Consider the following 20,015-nt stretch of genomic DNA (forward strand, 5'->3'; position numbering starts at 1 on the left):
AAGAACCATAATGTGTAGGTCTAAAATGGATAGGAGTTCCCCAAGCATTGATATGATGCAGGCTGGGTTAATTGCTGCTCAGCAGCAGTGGAATGCTTCTGGCAGGGCAAGCTGGTCCCACAGCTCTATGGGACTCAGGTCAGTGGAAAGTCCCGACTGCAACGCAACACCTTGTGCTCCTCATCTTCGAGGTTGTGCCACTGTAATCCTAGCAACGGCCCTGCGGCGCTGTCTGACCCGGCTAGCTGCTGGCTCCAGGACTTTGGGAAGGTACCGCCAGAGGACTGACCTCACCCTTAGCAACGACATTTGGCGTTAGCGGAGATTTGCCCCTCATGAGCACCCTTCCCCTGACACAACCCGTCGTCCGTCGGCTCTGTCTGAGGCGAAATGGCTCTTGACAGGGGATAAAACACCGCACCACTCCACCACCACCTCAGGCTCTCTGGCCCACAGCAGACGGTGATTAAATCTCTTAACTGCCCACGACCTGCTCACCGTGGTCCTGGGTAACATGGCCTCTGCATTCTATTTACAGTGAATGAAATGCAGTGCACTCATAATAGTCATTCAATATTATTCATAGAGAAAAAAACACTTTTTAACAAGGGAAGTTACTGAACAGAGGAGATCAACGGCCTTAATCTTCAGATGTGCTTCTCGACAATGTCATCGATGTCTTTATGCAGTGTACTTGACCGATGTGTGTTATTTATCTTTAAGACATGAAGATAAGCTCTTTTTTCAAGCTTTTTTCCTTGATCTCTTCTTGAAATAAACTCAAGTCTCCAATTGAGTTAAAATTTTTAAAGATTTAAATTTTTAGAAAGTGAATTATATTGATTAGTTTACTAATTACATCATACAGTATATATGATTGATGATCTATTCATAAAAATACTGCGCAGACCACAATAAAAATGTATGCATCTTTTATGCATTATATAAGGTACCAAAGTACATGCTATAAATATCAAGCAATCGCATTAAAACATTAAAAGTGTCATCTTTCAGTCCATGAGTAAAACTGCCAAACTTAGAAGCTGTTTTATCTTATTCTGTGCTGCTACAATGTGGTTTAATATAATGTCCTATTTAATTCTATATTATGTTAGGAATATTGATTAAAAAGCTCAGTATTTTTTTAATAGCTTGGAAAACTTTAAATTAATTTCACATTGAATTGTTATAATTGTGCACTTCCATAACCATGAATCAACCTTTGCACTATCATAAATAATAATGCTTTCCTGTCTGTAGTTTAATATACTGTATATTATATATAATACAAACCTTATGAACAGTCTGCCTTGTTGCCCTGTGACTATCATGTTAAAAAATCTCCTTTGGAGCCTTGATACATGAGAGATTTGTATCTTTTAAATCTTAAGGTTTTTTTTCCGCATTTAGATAATGCCCATCTTGCAGAAATGAAAGAAGAAAATTCCCAAACTATTACAGGTGCCGCATTAAAAGGCATTAGGATTAGACGGTGTAATGGAGTAAAAAGGAGAGCTCATTGCTGCTTCAAAATGATCTGAAGGGAATAAAAATTATTGGATAAACATTTCGGCGTCTTATTGGTAAAACCCAAATACATGTAGGACACAAAATAATGTTTCATGCTACAAGAGTCAGTGAAAAACATTTCGGACAGCGTTTTTAACGTTATTAAAATAGGTGAGGAATAAATCCAAACATTGACTGACAGGTGTAAATACACCCCATCACACTCCTGTAGTCTGGACACCCCTGCTCTAGAAGTAGGACTGCATTTATAAAAAGACACTGGAATTCTCATCTTAGTGCCCTTTGTTTTGACATGCATGCAACTGCTGTAGCTCTTAGGTTTTACAATACAGAACAGTCTAATTTTCTTCACCCGTCAATGTGTTTTCCTAAAAGGGATCTTGGGCGCTGTGCACTGCTGCAGGCCTGGGGGATCAAACATGGTGTAAATTCATCAACTCACTCTGCAGAGGCGCATGGTGTCTAACGTGGCAAATTTCAGTTTATATTTATGGAAATATTGATGGATATTTATTTCCTTCATTGCCTTATACTGTACATAGGTTTCTATCACTACATGTTGAGGTTTCCTTCTTTCAAGCAAAAAGAGTACTTTCTACTGAACACTGATACATTTACATTATTCGTTTAAACATGCATAACTAAAACAGTCAATGTATTCCCTCTACAAACCCATCTTGGCCACTATAATCTATCATCTAGATTACCAACTACCAACTGCATTGACCTTTGCTATGTACATTGTATTCCAAAGCAAGGCCATGAGATAAAAGGTAACAGGTAACAGATCCAACTGCGAAGAAACATGTTAATCCTCTTAAAACAATTCTGCCCATTGATGTGTAGCTCATCTTTCCAGTAACACATTTTCTCAATGTTAAATCAAGTTTTCAATGACCTCTGGTCTTAAACACAACCTTGCAGAGTTTCCAGTTGTCTGGTTGCAAGGCACCTGTCCCGACATCCTGCCCACCTTTTTATACCAGTTTCACATGGGTACCTACAGTACCTGTTTCTCACTGCACATCATGGGGGTGAGGAAAGAGGTATGAAACACTCCACATGTGCATACAGAGCGCCCGAAGCCAGTGGGAATAAGGATTTAAATTAGAAAGCTCGTCCAGAGAGACCTGCCTGCCTCTACAGTATAATGCAGGCTGAAATATATTAACTGCTCCAGCTACTATTAATAAGAACAATGATATATCTCCTCTATTCTTGTCTACTCCTTACTTTCCTAAGGAGCTGGGAATATGTACAGTAGCTACTAACTTTCTGCATTTATCATCTCCCCCCATTAAAGAATCTTAAAACTCATGCAAAAAAAAAAAAGAACTGCTGCAGTGAATTCAGTGGTATATTTTACCAAATTCACAGTACTAAACTCACAATACAGAGCAAACACATCAGACAATCAACTGATATATAATTCTCTTCTTCTCCAGTTCCATCATGGAGCACTAGCTATGACAAACATAATGCTTTATATAAACTAAATTTACTCTTAAAATTCTAAATTATAAAGCTAAGACTCAGTGTCTATAAGATTAAGATCACTTTATTGGCCATATACAATTTCTTGCATTAGGAATTTGTCTTTTTGCATACCCCAGCTTGCTCTCCATGAGACACACAGGCACACAGACAGGGAGAGAAGCTTGGGGTCAGAGCGCAGGGTCAGCCATTTATAAGGCACCCCTGGAGCAGTTGGGGTGAAGGGCCTTGCTCAGGGGCCCAACGGAGTAGGATTCCTCTGCCGGCCGCGGGATTTGAACCAGTAACCTTCCAGCCACAGGCACAGATCCTGAGCCACAGAGCCACTGCTCCACCCGTTATAGTATCATTTCAATGAATCAAGTCTTAAAATTAATATTTTAAGTAAAAAAAATAAAAAAAAGAATTAAGGACATTTAAGGAAATTAAGGGAGAAATTGTTTTTCTGAGTAATATTCTGTAAGTACAAATTATGTACCATCTTCCAAAGGAAAAACCCTAAAACAAGTGTGTCTAAAAACTTTCTAAAACCTCATTACTTTAAATGATAAAGACAGCAGTTGCTTCAGTTTTAACAAGTGGGAAGAGCTCTGTCAGTCACATCTGACATTTGTGGTGTGCATAGATGAGAGGGGCGTCATTCTGCAATGCATTCAGGTGCAGAGTAATTAAAATTTAGTTCTCCAGGACTCCTGTATAATTGCAGCTCTGTTTAAGGGCAGTCAACTGTTCTGCTGTAATTGATCCTGACTGTTAAAATCCATCTACTTTCAATATAAACTGCTGTGAACAGTACAGTTCTTTGGGCAAGGTACTTGTTATTCAGGTGAAAAACAGATCTGTCCAATTCATTCTTCACAAAATAGATTGCAGAGAACATGCGAGGCATTAATAAACTTCAGTAATAAACGTATCTGGTACTAACCATGATCCCATGGTCACCTTTCATTCATTAACAATGATATATGTTTTGAACTTTTAAGATTTGAACTAAATTCTAAATTCTTGAGCTCAATAATTTGTGCAACCTTTTCCATCCAGTCCATGTCAGAAACTGCAGCTTAATCATAAATGGCATGAATGAGTTAATAATTTCATAAAGCAGATGTCATCAACTTGCGGAGAGTCCTCATTGTACAATTAGGAAAGGCAGGTTTCTTACATGTTACATAAGAATATGTCTTTGTATAGGAAACAGACTGATACAAATAGTTCAGTGAATATTAGTCAACTTCTTCTCCATCCACCTGTTTTTTAACCCACATTATCCAGTACAGGGTCTCCGAGTCGCAGGGTCACTGGAGCCTAACGCGGCAGCAGAGCAAAGTACACCTTGGACAGGACGCCAGTCCACTGCAGTGCACACAGACACAGACGCACACACAGAGGCCAATGAACCCACCACCATGTTTTGGGACTGTGGGAGGAAACCGGAGCACCTGGAGGAAACCCACATGAACATGGGGAGAACATGCAAACTCCACACAGACAGCACCCCAGGAACTGAACCCAGGGCCCCAGCACAGTGCAGCAATGCCAACTAATGCGCCACCAAGCCGCCCACAATTCTTCTCTGCACTATAATTTGCTTGTGTAAAAGCAGTGTGCCTTCCTGTCTGTTATGTGCACACACACCTTCAGTACAGGCTGCACAGCAGGGGTGCACCCAGCCACCGTTTGTGCTGAAGGCCAAATGCAACGAAAAACACTGCGCAAGCTCTCAGCCAAGGAGGGGCGTCAGAGGTCGGACCCGTTCGCAGTCGTTCAGCAGAGTGAGCCCCTCACACTCCCTCTCCCGCCACAGCCTGGCCCTCCCTGGCAGACGTACTGTAGCTCTTCCCCTTAGTCTGGCCCCGGCGGAGTTCTACTCTAACTGCACCGTGAAGAAGGAGAACTCTTCATGGACTAAACATGAACGGTCTTTGTCTAAGGAAGATCATCTGACAAATAAAACAAAAAGAACAGCATGAGGGGTAACTGCGCCCCCAAACCAAGAAACAAAAGAGAAAAGAGCAATGTTTTTTTTTCTCGTTTCCCATTAAAAAAATAAGTTAACAGTGAGTTGCCATGATCACTTATTGTCAACTATCAAATTGTGTCAAAATATCAAGTTATGTGAACTTACGCACTTCAGACTTGTTCTGCCTGTCTAATGAGTGCGGATGATACTCCTGTTCGTATTCCAGGAAATGTTCCTAGCAACCGCTACTGTATGTTTCTTTCATGTGCTGTACTGTGAAAGCTTCACGATTCAGTACAGCAGGCCTGGGAATCCACAGGCAGAGAACAATTACCTCAAGTAAATGTGGCTCATTACCAGGTAGTCTGCCATCACCCCTGAAGGCTGGATCTAAGACACTGTATTTCATATTAGCGACTGCCGACAAAGAGAGACAATGTTTCTCAACACATACAAAACAACTCATCTACAATTCATCTTCTTACTTCATCCAACTTGTGGCAAGAAAACTCACAGCATTCCACCACTGACAACAAACACTCCACTGCTGTTGTAGTTAATTTGCTATACACAGAGTTTAACCGCTTTAACTCAAGATCATGATCGGCCAAACAAGCAGATCAATCTAATTTTATTTATGACTTTCATATATTACTAAGGTTTTTATAAAATTGACGGAAAAGCTTAACCAAATACAAGAGCACCATATTTCAAGAGAACATCATAGAAATTAACACAAAAAAAACAACAACAGCAAAATGAAATTAAACCTTGAGAAATGAAAGCTTCATGGATTATAATTATTTGCTGAACAGATGTTCTTACCCAGGACAAGTGCAAAGAACAGCTGTGTAAGCAGAATAAATCAAATTAAAAACCTGACAGTGAGGGTGGCACAAACTGGACAAGCAACACAAGTGCCAAACAGAGAAATGAAAAAGTGTGATGGCAATAACTCCATGGATCACTCACCTGTAGATGGGATTACTCACCCTCTGCATTTGCAAACAATTAATGTAACTAAAAGCCAGATACCTGAACATCTGATCACGCTCTTATAAAACCAAAGAAAATATGAACTCTGCAAACTGGCTGTGTTCATTTGAATAGGTGGCTAAAAACCAGACCTGTGCAATAGTTTTGTTTCACAATGGTACTTACGTTGTCCCCAGCGCCCAGTTCTTGGGTTCAGGTAGTTTGGATAGAGACCATTGGGCCTGTCCATTTTCTGCAGCAGCTTTCGAATATGCATGACCTGATGGAAAGTCAAAACTTTTCAGGGTCACATGGAGCACAGTAAGAAAATAACAAACTGTACATAAAGGCACATGAGAGAGAGAGCCAGTCATAAACATGGGGTGCAGCTCCAAGGATATTTCGATGTAATTACAACTGATGCCACTATCAGTAGGCTGCAGTTAACCACAGTTTCTATACACTTAGAAATGGAGTAACTGAGGAATTCAAGTGAATTAATTATGTTCACCATGACCTAGATTTTAAAAATGTGCTCCAAGGAATATTAATTCCAAGCTTCATCACTGTTTAATAAGCCCCTTTTAAAGTGCTGCATGCTGGATATAGGTACATCACGGCTGACCCCTCATCTCCAGGGTTTGATCAACGTGTATTCTGTTCTCTAAAGCTATTAGGCTATTAGGAAAATTAGCAATATTATATGTTCCCCATGTCCACAATCTTTTAAAGAAATTGTTCTTGAGAGATTTTCTCTTCTCTTTAAAACACTTTTCTTTAGTCTTACAAAAGAAGAGCTTTTGACAGGTGTGACTGCTACCCCTTGTAAAAAGTTAAAGGCATGCCATATTTAAATAAACACCACAAGAAATAAATAGAATTATATTTTTACATGACAGGTCTGCACCAATGGTAACAGTGGATTTTAAAGTAGTGTTGCCCTTGTGTTGAGTGATCACCCCATTCTAATTCAGACAGATTTTGTTTTCACGGTTTGTTTTATTTTTAAAACACACGAAGAATAATAATGCTTGAGTCATTATGCGTATACAGCTGCTCTTTGCTCCATGCACTAAACATTAGCTTACATGTACTGTATAGTCATACAGTAACAGCTAAGCTTTGATTTACTGACTAATCGCAATAATAATTCATCTGCTTCAAGGCTATTCTGTTTAAAGAATATATGGACCTTACATGTTCAAATGTCTATGGCTTTTTTCTGTACAAGGTGTTTCTATTGAATGCAGTGGCTTCAATTAAAGTTTGGAATACAGTAACCTTTGCTATCTGTAATGGCGCGTTTTTGCACTATACATTTTAAATAACATCAGACACTGGTCTTCCTGCTGTTATGTGTTGCCGCCTTCTGCTGTGAGGATACAAATCAAAGGGGAGGTGTTTGTGTCTGCTCTGCTCATGCTTGGTGTTTTGCTGTATGTTCACCTGATACAACAGTCACTCGTTTCACCCACAGACACGGATTCACCTCCAGGTGCTTCGTATTTCACACATACGTGAAAATTTCCTGTTCCTGTGCTGTGAAAACCCTTGGCACTGTCAGTCGGCCTAGCAGGAGCCCAGGAAGAGAGCACACGCTAGCTGAGAGTCTCACATCTGTCTGGTACCTACATCTGACAGCAAGTGTGCTTGCTGTGTTGATAAGTCCCTTGGATATTATTTTCATGTAGGTGATCCTCTGGTTTAGTTCTAATTGTTTCCATGATGTGACATGGAACCGAAGTCAAGACTTACTGGTCTATACATGGGTCAGTTTTGTCTCCCCGCTTGGAAAAGAGCACCGCACTGGCAATTTTCCAGTTCACAGGGATCATCCGTGTGATTATTGAAAGACCTACACAGATATCTTCTGAATTACAACCTCATTTTCCTGAGTGCCTATGGTAAGATATCATCAGGACCATGGGAGTCTAATACCTGAAAGAGGTGCGCCCCTTCCATGTTAAAACTGCTAAAAACAGAGCTTTGTCCTTCTACTACTGCAGGTGTCATGCTGTTGACGTCTTCCTCAGTGAAAGTCGAATTTACAGTACTTACTCACACATCACATCATCCATATCCCTTTCATTGCCTGGTGTTTGCCACGGTCGTCCTGGATACATTTTTCTTCCTCTTTGTTTTTTTTTTAGCTGCAGTAGTACCGAAAGAACCTTCTATTATCTACTTTTAACCTTTACTTGCAATATGCCTTTCCATATCTCTCTTGGCCTTGTATCCTTTCTAAATGTGCTTTCTAATTCTCTGCACTACTTTTTTAAATGGGATCCTATTGTTTTTTAGTCATTTTATCAAGTGCCTTAGCTTCCCTTATATTCTGCATAACTGATTAGCTGATAACTATCAGAGATAAATCAGTTTTATGGCTGATGCAGAATCTCTTTAAACTCTCACCACTAGTTATCTCCCAACTCAATACTGTAGCTATCCTGTCCCATTTTACCGTTCTTCAGCTGTCTCATTCCTTCAACGTCTTTGTCCTGAAACTCTATAAACTTTTTAAACAGTTTCAAAGTGTACTTGAAATAGGTCAATGTGAAAGAGCACCTGGAAAGGGATATGGGTTATTGCCAATGGCCCTCAGTTCAGTGTGATGCATCTGTGGGCTCAGGTGATAATGCTCATTTGGCAGTGCTTGTTCGAATGGACGCCCTCAAAAAAGTATTTTTTTGACATTGTTGTCACTGAAGTCAACAACCGGAGGTGTCAATTACATACAACATGGTGAAGATGAAGAGCAGTTTGGAGAAGAAGGTGCCAATCGATAAGTGGGCGTCAAGAATAACTGAGCTTCTACTGCAAACTGCAAAGCAGATCCAACTTCAAGAACTTGTTAAAACTATGCGGAAGCTGCTGGAAACAATGCTTGAAGCAGGATATTTCTGAAACTCGGGACTGAGTGCAGAAACAAGCAAACTTAAAAGTCTAAACAAGCAAAAATATCAGTTAAAGGCACCAATTAGCAATGGTGATCACAAGCTCAGTTGGAACAAAAGCCAGCCAATTGGGAATCAATTAGTGCACCTGTCTGCACCTTTAAAGCGCAACAAGGACACAGGAACAGTTTTGGGCTTAAAGACTCAGGTCTAATGCAAATTGTGCTGAGCGTGGTTTGAAGAAATCATAAATTTAAAAGAATTTACACCTGTATGATTAAATTGCCTAATCACCACGGATGTTTTATTTTGGATTTTTGGTGCAAATAATACTATCATGTTTTTGTACAAACCGTTAATTTTTTTAGTGTGCTCCCACGGTAAAAAGGTCCATGCTTGAGGATTGCTTTCTGACTAGAGTTCACCTAATGGTGCCAGGAATGAGCACCGAGACGGAGTGTGGGCTGCTGCCAGGTTTTCCACTCACTTTGTTGTAGTAGGCTGGGTCGCCAGTCAGGTAGGTGAGATGCACGAACTCCATGTGGAGAGTCCCGAACTCCGCCAGGATACTGCTGCCCGCCGACGCCCAGCCCCAGTTCCTGCCAACTCCGCTGCAATGCAGAGAGAGAAACTATCTGAGAACAGAACCTCTCTTTCAGGGACAAGCTCTCCCAGCAAAAAACAAACCTCCCGGCAGCATGATACAATCTGACACTTTTACCTTTCCTATACGTCCCATCTGGGCCGAACTTGCTCACTTAAACTAAAAATATCTCTTTTTGTAAAATAAACAGTTATTTTTTCACAAAAGAAATTCGGCTGCTATAGAGAAGTATCAATCGTAGTGAAAGACACTGTGCAGGCGTCTCTGCTATAATGCGACAGATGCGTTCCTGTAAAACCACGCGTTTTGCAAAATCGTGCAAAAAAATACAGTAACAGGGCTTATGGGGAAAAATAGGGTCGGGGACAGAGCACTCACAACCTAACCACATGCCTAACCAAAGCTTTACCAAATTTAGTAGTTTTCCTAATAAAAATGTTACCACAGTGAAAATACATGTTAAATTCATAAGAAATAACAAAATTCTACAGTAAATTTAGGACTTTACCTTGAAGAAAAGTTCACCACCTGAAATTGTATCACCAGCACGCTTCTTAGACACATTCTTGTCACCTTGTCCTCCGATATTTATGGCAATGCAGAAGATTTAGTGAAAACAGCAGAAAACTGAGGAGCACCTCCCAATTAACACTTCCAAAACAAAGCGCATGGGACAACTGAGCGTCATGTGTATTCCTCTGAGGACCGCCATATTCAGTTGTGTTACTCCGCGACGCAAAACAAACACGTCAGAGATGAAATCGCGTATAACAGACATCTTTCCCCTATTTACCAATCGTGCATGAGCCAGTTCGCATTTTGGAAACTCGAGAAATAGTAGAGATCACGGTATTTAGCTTTCAGTTCATTACTCAGGTGACCTACTCCTCCCACACGGTGTTAAAACTGACTAAGATTTCAAAGTCTGCCTCCTGGGGTGACCGCACAGCACAAACCAACCCTACCAGCACAAGGTAACTTTACTCTGCAGCCCCTGCTGTTTCATGACGTGCGACGGGTAGCCCACTCATTACCATACTGGGTGGGCTCAGTTACCTTCATTTTAATTCCAGTGTGCCTGTGCAGCATGTGTACAGCAGCAGCCATCTGGAAGCGATGTGTCGAAACTCCCGCCAGCGGAAAGCTCTGTGAGCCCTCCACTGCTCAAACAGACCACCAGGTGGCACTAGGCTTGCGGTATACGTAACTGAACGAGAGCTTCACTTAATTTTTCGTTCATAGCCCAATAATCATATTTCTTGAAAATATATTTGATACAGTACACTAAATAAAAAGTACATAACCAAGGCTAACGTTTTACAATAAAATTTGGCTGTACAGTATATGAATGGAGCCTGGATCGGACCTCGATTTGTCAATGTGCCAGATTCCGAGGATATTCTCAGAAAACAAGGAATTACATGGAGAAACTATAAACGATAAACATAACAACTATATTAGTGCAATTATACATATTGCAGAGGTACAGTAATAACATGGAGAAATGAGGAGGCTGTGCGAGTGTCTCATGTTTGAAGGCTCTAGAAATGCCCGTTTGTGAATACTGCAAAACGCCATAAATGTAACACATTTCCTGAAATACTTATGTATTAATTGATACTGTAAAACACATCTAGTGAAGAATCTTCTATGAGTGCATCAGACAATAACCACCTTAAAGCTAGCATCAGATATGAAGTAAAGGCTCAGATTCCTCTTACTTTCTCATTTTGAGCTGCTTTACATCTGTATCACACACACATGCCCCAGCAGACTCGGCCTACAAAGAAAAAAATACTGTTGCCAGCAAAAGCAACAGTTTACTTTAGAATTCCCACAATATTCATTTTGAGTTTACAGAGCAGCCGTTGGAACTAAGGGCCACTGGTCTCCAGCACTGGTCAATTTAGTTTTTAATAAACGTGACGGGATTTTGCTCAGCAGTGACGAATCATCCCCGGAATACTAACAGCATTTAATCTGTAGACACTGTTTATGCAACATATTTAATAAAGGGTTCTGCCTCTCTCTCATGCCTGTGTGTTGAAGTCATATGTGTTCCAGGTTTATCTGTTTTAAACACAGAAGTCTGTTCTGGTAGGGCCTTTACCCCTTGTACGAATACAGGTTAGGAATAAAATACCTCAAGAGCCTGGGAATGATTTAAAAGCACAGTAAATAAATGAATGGACCTGAGGATACACAGCAAAGATAATCTTTAATCAGAGTAAAATACAAATGTAAAACCACTACCAGTATGGTTTACAGAGGCTGTGCTGCAGGACACAAATGTTTCCCCAAATTCCCATTTCTAATTACCCAAATAACATTTAAGGGGGACTCATGCAAAAGACAACATATGTATGGCTAAGAGTAATAAAACTTACAGCTTTTTAATTTAAACTTCCAAATCATTTTAATATTTTTGCTTTCCTGTGGCAGATTTTGGACTGGTTTGCACTGGAACAAAAAGCATTTAAGGACATTGTAGAGTGCATAGATTAAAAAAAACCATTTAGCTCAATATTAACATAAACAGAAAAACAAGATATTTTTGGATATTCCCCTCAATGTCTTCATGGCTATTGTGCCCCAATAGGGAGATGAGCTAATTGGCAGAAACCCTACATTTTGTGGCAAAGTGGAGGATGCAGCCAAGCATCCCCAAGGACTACATTTACCAGAAAGCTCAGGCATGAGGTCAGCAATTGACCAGAGGTCAAAGGTGAAAAGAACATAAGACAGGAAGAGAAACAAGTTAGTTTGATTCAGTTTTGGATGGTGGAAAGAGCTGAGTTTTGGAGATAAACTTTTCTTGATTTGTTTAAACAAGGAAAACACTGCTGGTAAAAAGCAAGGTTTGGAATGAGATCTGGGACACTGTCCTATCTACAGTATTTGTATATGGCAGCAAGGAGCTGTTCACCTGATGGAGAAATTCAAGAAGAGTAGCCAGAGCTGACAGGGCACGCCCTTCCATGTATTACTGATATTTTCCCATCTGTCCCTGTTAAGTGGGAAACACACCACTGGTGCCAAAAAGACAGTTTACATGCTACTTTAGTGTTGCTGAAGATTCATTTACCGAGATATCTCATTAAAGAAGAGAGAGATCTAAAAAAAAAAATTCCCCATTTCAAAGAAACAATGATGATTCAGGAAGCACTCAGCCAGCACAGGCAATCAGAAACTACATATGCTAATGTAATCTTGAAGATGGAATGAGAGAACAGCATCTCTAGCTTAAGAGACTAGAATGATGGCGATTACATGAAAACACACTTGAATGGGGATGCCTTATTGTCTGGAGAGCAGCCTGCCTTTGCATGATCTTAAAAGCACTTCTTGACAAGAGGATCTTCAATGATTGCTTCACAGCCATCCGTAATGCCACACATACGTGCTTCTGTTGTATGCCCTGTTCCAGACATTCAGCCTGTGGTCTTGAATAAGGATCGCGATGTACCAGACAACGAATGAAAGAACTTGAGCTCTTCTGATTACATCACACAGTGGTCAAAGATGCAATCTCCTGAAAACGAATAGCATACAGTAACTGGCTCCTGTCTGGTTCACGGCACCATTCTGTTCCCTTTTTTAAAAACTGTACATTTCTTGATGAACAATGCAAAATGTGAGAGAATGGTTCTTTCTTTCCATACAGGCGACCCCAAAACAGAACAAAAGAACAGTCTCCCAATATTTCCACATTACCACCTGGTATAGGCCACTGGTCATCGAACCAGTCAACATGGAAGTGTTATACAGAGGTCAATCAAATGGGCTGTAATGGGATGCACCTGACTAGATGGCATAATTCTATTCAGACATCTAGAGGCAATGAAAGCCTTCGGCCTTGTAAAGCAGTCTTTTTCAGTTTAAATTCTTCCTCTACCCCTGTGTGAGCAACAAGCAATTCACTAAACACTTGAATTTGGATCTAAAACCAATCAGCGCCTCTTCTTCTCTGTGGTTTCTAAATTGTGATTGTGCAGCCCACTGCACTGTCTAGACACGAGTACTCTTCTGTCTGGCCTTCCCCTCGCCCAGACATCTCAGATAACTCCTGTGTAACTCTCAGGTGGCAGAAGAAACCAGAGAAGTCACTGGGGAACGGGTATTTACACACATTTCCAGTCCAGCAGGAAGCTGAAACATGCACTTCTATTCTCAGCTATCACCTGCCTTCATTGCTTCATTATAATCAGACAAAAGGTGTTTTCTCCGTACTGCAGTTTGCAGTGGAGCCACATCTTTTTTGTTTGTACAATTATGCTCCAAACGTCTTAAAAGAAATTTAAATGTCAACTGCGAGAAGAAAACATACAGAACATATGTGAATGATAAATTTAGTTTTTGATGATTTTGTGAGGACAATATGTTGAAAACAGTACAGTTTTTAAGGTATTTCATTTAGAAAATAATAAAGAAGCACCTTCTGATACATCTAGATAAAACGTGCCGTGATTGCTGAATGACTGGGAAGCACGTAAGCCAGTCTTGAACATGCTCTTGGATGAAGCCGCCTTTGAAATTCATAATTGCAAAGAGGAACTTGTTTCTATGGTATGTCACAGCAGCACCTGGAACCTGATTATTCTCCCATGATCCCCTAGTGGATACACCCCGGAGCTCAATGTACCTTGTTCAAAGCTAAGAAACTGCAAAATATTAATGAGGCCCATGCACAACCTTTTATTTTAAAAGTATAGAATAAAAGAACCCAAGCTCCAAAACAAAGTAGGTCCAGTGGGTAAGCTAGCAGAGGGGAGTTAACGGTCTTCGTGGCACTGCGAGCAGCCCCGGCACATGTCTGTGAAACTCAGACGCCTCGCCGGCCGCCACCGAGCAAAGCACCTGGGCTTCCGACATTCCCGCCGCACAGTTTCACCTTGAAGGCTGGCACTGACAGTCAGGCGGCTGCGCTGGGCGCCACACAGGGAGGGACCCTCACCTTTTCAGGTTGACCATCGCCCAGGGGATGCCGGTGGGGGTGTTAAAAGCCGGCAGCAGCTTCTCTGCCAGCTGGACAGCTTTGATCTTGAAGACCTGCGAGGGAAAAAAGAAAAAGAGGAGTGAAGGGAGGAAGAATGAAGGGGCTACCCACAGACTGAAGGAGCGTGGTGAGCAGGCGCCTTAGTGCTGATGGCAGGAGTAGGCAGCAGGCAGAGCTGCAGCTTTCTGGAACCAGTGCTGCGTCAACGCAAGGAAGACAGGCTGTCCTTATTAGTGAGGAACCAGGTGCGGGCCTGTCAAAGGAACCCCCCAACTCACTACTGTACATCTGGAGGCACATTCGGAGAATAAGAAAAGCTCATCACAAGAAGTTTAGGACAGGTTATAAATATTACAAAAATATATAAAAGGTTATAAAGAGTCAAACGACAGAAAATAAATAGTAATGGTTTTAAATTAAAGGATTAACCTTCAAAAATGTTCTACACATTCTAGATGATGGTGTAAAGTATAAAGAAATCACGGCTGCTAAATGGCAAACCGATGAAAAAAAACACTTTCTAAAGATCCTACCGGGCGCAGCGAGTTCAGCCCAAGAGTTAACAGAGTATTAAAAACCACAATTTTTTTTCCAAATGTATCTGGTAGCCACTACCTTAAAATCCATCCTTTAAAAAAATGTTCATTGCTCCATGTCAAGTTTATAAACACAATGTAACCTCTTGTAACAACAAGTTCACAAAAAACAGACTTCTGCCAATTATGAGCGTCTACTAGTCATAATAAAAGTGTGTCATTACGGTCTCAGAACCCAGAAGATTTACTCCATTCAGTCCACCTTTTTTAAAATAGTGATCAACTATCCCTCTAATACAAAGTTTTGCACACAATCTATTCAGCGGAGCTGCTGGTCGAGGTGAAGACCAGAGTCGATTGCTGAAGCGCTGGGCACAGGCAGGATGGCGCGCTTTCCCCAGGCCAGGTGCCCGCCCGCCACAAGGCCACAGACCATCCATCACGTCTGGGGGGGGTGGCAGGAAACGGGTGCACCCCAAGACACAGGGAAAATGAAGCCAGAACCCACAGATGTGAGGTTGCGCCACTGACCGGACACGGCAACATGACACACACAGACACTAACCACACGAAAACCCTCGCGAACTGTCAGCAGTGCTCACAGAAGAGGGGTGCAGCACCCCGTAGACTACAGTTTACAGCCAACAGCCCCATGAACAACCCCTCCCACCTCCCGGCCATCAGCCCATGAGGAAAAGAACGCCAGTTTTATTTACACCTTCTCAGACATGACAGGAGTCTAGCAGAATCCATCCTACTGCTGTCAGACCTAACAAAACTCAGATATGTAAAGCTCAAATCAATGTTTATATCTTCAGAATACCTTTAGTGCCAGTTTTCCAGTGTCCAGCAAGTGAAGGAGACTGAAGGGCACGAGTCCCCTCAGACTGACCTTCACTCCCAGCCTCGGAGGCCTGGAACACCCGGCTTCTCGGATTCCCAGCTGTACTGCACTGTATGTCTATGACCATCACAAAGCAGCAAACGGATTTCAGACTCCGGTGCCAGTTCCTATAAATGTCTTAACACTCCAGGGCAGCGATCCTCAAAGAAACGTGTAAATGGGTACACTTTTGGTATCACACTAGGGTACTTTTTACTGAGAATACCAAAATGTAAACACAACAATTCTGAAATGCAGTAAATAATTCTCTCTGTTTTGAGCTCCGATTGTTAGCCCCATATTTACTTGAGACTTAATGTCATTTACCCCATTTATCTTAATTGATAAGCAATTCTTTTTTAGTTTTGGCAAAACTGGATCAATTTCTCAGCTCCAGCTGGACTGTGACCCTGATGTATTAGGGACCGGAGTGTCCTGCCCAGCCCCCTGTACTGTAGCCTCTCACTCACGGGCACCTCTGCGGACAAGAGAAGGCCTCCAAGCGAGAGTAGCAACTCAGCCTGTCTAGCCTGGCGAGTAATTATTAGTTAATTAATCCCATCTCATCGAGCTGTTTCTTGGAGTGTTTTACAGTGTTGCGAAAACAAATAAGAAAAATATCAAGCAGATTAAATATTAAAATCCATTCCATTCACAAGGTCATTTGATGCAATGAGACTTACTGTGAGCAAAACGTACACTGGCCCATCTGGATTAGTACTGTAACTCTTAGATGCAGTTTCAATGTATTTTTGCTGGAAATCCTCTTTTAAATTATATAAGAGAAGTCTCATCACCACAACTGGGCGGAAATGTGTTTTTCAGGCATGATATGGAGCAGGGGGGAGGGTCCCAGCTGGAGACCTGTGGCCTCCGACCCCAGGGGTGGCACCCTCAACAGGCCCTTCAGCAGGGCATCGCTCCCAGACTGCCCCAGCACCCCCTGCTGTAAGAACGGGCAGGAACGTCTGGCGGAAACAAATGCTGTACATTTTATCTGAATGAACGCATCAGCCAAACAAACAAGAAAGCATACAAACCAAATGTATTTAGATAGCTCAGAAGAGAGATGTTAAGTCTTGTCATTTCAAAGCAAGAGCAATGAAAAAAAAGTATAATCAAATCTAAAGGTTTGAAAGATCCATCTAAGCCAGAACAAAACAAAAAGATTCCCTTCATCTATTTACTTACAATGTCTACAAAATCAGGAAAATCTTGATTTAAAAAAGTTAAACCTGTCAGAAGAGAAATATAAAATCCTGCCACAACAAAATAAACAGAAATGCTTAGGGGGGTAAAAACAGAGTCTGATATAATAAACAGAAGTGGTGCCTGAGAAACTGCGCAAAATGGGAGTCTTGTTGCATGTGTGCATTAAGTGTGCCATAAAAAAAATGTTTAACTTACAAGGAGACTATAACATTAGCAAATGCCAGCTATACATTTAAACTGCTTCATTGCAGGACAGTAACGAAGATCTTTGATGTTTGTTATCTACGGGGGAAAGACTGCAGTGACACACCACCTACTACAGCCAGATCAGTAGGCTGCTTCAACCAGATTAAAAATGGCTTTAGCATTAAATTTACCAGCTACTCTACATAAAAGCTTTATTAGCAACAGCCCGGAGTCTGTCAAGTAAAGGAGAATAGAGAACAGTATCTAGTGGGACTCATTTTATTGCTCCTTTCTTCTGTCTATGGCTCTGTCAAACTAAGAAAAGCACCGGATACAAAAAGCATCAGTGTAATGCCGAGAAACACTAACACAGTCATCTGACACACAATTTATTACAGTGTAGTTGCTCTTCCACAGAACAGAGCAAAATGTAATAGCTCCAACCATACTTTCAATGGCTATACATATTTTAATGATATTTATAAAATGATAGCAATACAATTTTAAAGGCTTAGTCTAGTTTGAGAAAATACATTTGGGAACAAGTGACTCAGCAAAAACATCTCATGCAAGACGGAGAACAGACAAGTACTGTATGAGGCTGTTCACTTCACCATGGTGTAAGTGAAAAAGCCAAGGAAAAGAATATTATAAATATGGAAAATGTATAAATGGAGTTTATATGCATAACAGTGGATTCTCTAACCTGAGTCCCAAGATAAAATAAACTTTTACAGGACATATTCTAGAATAAAGATCACCAGAAATGACAAACGTTGCTGCATGCTAAAATACAACTGCAAAAAGGCAAAACAACTGTAGAATGGCAATCTTTTTCTCCCAACGCAAATTTAAAAATCCCCCGTAAATCCACCTAGAATGAAAATCAAGTACAAAAAAAGATGACCTTCTTTCACATAACCACAGCTGGGCTCTTCTTCTTCAGGTATTATGAGAGATGACATAATACTGGTCTCTGTGAAAACCACTTGTTTCAGACACAGACCCCCCTGATGACAACACTTCACGTTACTCTGTCTCCTTCAGGTCTGTGAAACCTGTCCAAATGTAATCTTATGAAGACAGCAACACATCTCAAAACAATGTAGTACCTATAGTAGCAATCTGTTGAGCCTGCACCAGAAGCCCACATTATTTTGAATTCAAAATAGTTCAAGGGATACTACTATCATCACATGCTGTAAAATTGTCCTTAAGAGTACATAGAATTCTAATGCAGGCAATTAAATTAGTTGCTGTCTGTTCTGAAGAGCATCTTAATTTTCTGATGTAATGAAAAAAAATGAAACACCCCTACAGCAGATTAGATGCCATAAATCTGTGTTTAACTATGCCCATTGCAGTATAATGCTAAAGGGAGCACATAAATTAAAATAATTAATCACCCTGCTCCCCTTACTTAAATTAATGCTGAGCCTTTCATTCCCAGGGCACAACTTCAACAACTGCATTGTATTTCCCTGCTTTCTAGTCTCTGTCCGAGGGCACAGGCACACCGAAATGATGAATGAAAAACCAGAGCTATAAAAACATCCAGAAATATGGCTCTCGAGTCAGACCCTGCTTAACTCATCCAACTGGGCTGACAGCAACGTAATTGTGAATTTTCTACAAGGCAGAAAATTAGATGACAGTTCAGTACTGGCAATTAACTCTAATGTAAACTGGCTTTAATGGATTACTGCAGTGGCACAGATCTGCAAAGCCTAGACAACCCCCTCTACTGACAGCCTTCAATATACTGTGTATATACACACATGCACACGCAAAGTCACACCTCAGAAACTACAAACTGGGCTACAGAATTAAATCTTGATCTAAGATTGATTCCTGACTCTAAATGCACAACTGCTATGGATTCAATGAAAGTAATTTTTGCAGTAATTTATAAGCAGAAGTGAAAGGCTATTAAGGTGTTTTATGATGCCACTTATCTACTCTAAATGATAAAGACACGAAAAAATTACACATGCTCTTTAATTCCCACTGATTCTACTGTCTTACCACTTAGGACACTGCAATGTGAGTGCAATGAAAATTGTTCTCAGATTCTGTACTTTTTTCATTTGCAACAAAAATGGCTATTTAATATATGTATATATAAAACAATGCATTGAAAAATATTTTAATTCAATACTAAAAGGTTCTACAGGTCAAAACAAAACATGGACAAAGAACTAAAGATTTAGAAGATGGTAATACTTTTTTTAACATTTAGCCCATATTGCTTACATTTCATAGTATGAGTACTATAGATCTTCAGAAAATGAAGAAAACATGTTCTTAGCCTCTAACTGGCAATCCTTCTCTCTCTCCATTTTCTAACCACTTGACCCAACATAGGGTCACTAGGGGAGCCAGGGCCTACCCCAGCACAAGGCAGGATATTCCCTGGACTGGACTCCACTCCATCACAGGGCACACACACCCTGGACTGGACTCCACTCCATCACAGGGCACACACACCCTGGACTGGACTCCACTCCATCACCGGGCACACACACCCTGGACTGGACTCCACTCCATCACCGGGCACACACACCCTGGACTGGACTCCACTCCATCACCGGGCACACACACCCTGGACTGGACTCCACTCCATCGCAGGGCACACACACCCTGGACTGGACTCCACTCCATCGCAGGGCACACACACCCTGGACTGGACTCCACTCCATCACAGGGCACACACACCCTGGACTGGACTCCACTCCATCACCGGGC

The 20,015-nt window shown here is 41.2% G+C and overlaps 1 protein-coding gene across 2 annotated transcripts in view; it reads right to left on the reverse strand.

Annotated features, from left to right (window-relative positions):
* The window catches only part of man1a2 (mannosidase, alpha, class 1A, member 2), a 155,380-nt gene that overhangs the window by 25,924 nt on the left and 109,441 nt on the right, over nucleotides 1-20,015 (reverse strand). For both annotated transcript variants that reach the window (XM_015364169.2, XM_006639363.3), the window contains exons 7-9: nucleotides 14,412-14,506; nucleotides 9,341-9,464; nucleotides 6,146-6,239 (exon numbers count right to left, since the gene is read on the reverse strand). In XM_015364169.2, the coding sequence (XP_015219655.1) occupies nucleotides 6,146-6,239; nucleotides 9,341-9,464; nucleotides 14,412-14,506 (313 nt within the window). The remainder of the gene's footprint in view (nucleotides 1-6,145; nucleotides 6,240-9,340; nucleotides 9,465-14,411; nucleotides 14,507-20,015) is intronic.

This window comes from Lepisosteus oculatus, chromosome 15, assembly GCF_040954835.1.
Source record: "Lepisosteus oculatus isolate fLepOcu1 chromosome 15, fLepOcu1.hap2, whole genome shotgun sequence".
In the NCBI taxonomy this organism is placed as follows: domain Eukaryota; kingdom Metazoa; phylum Chordata; class Actinopteri; order Semionotiformes; family Lepisosteidae; genus Lepisosteus; species Lepisosteus oculatus.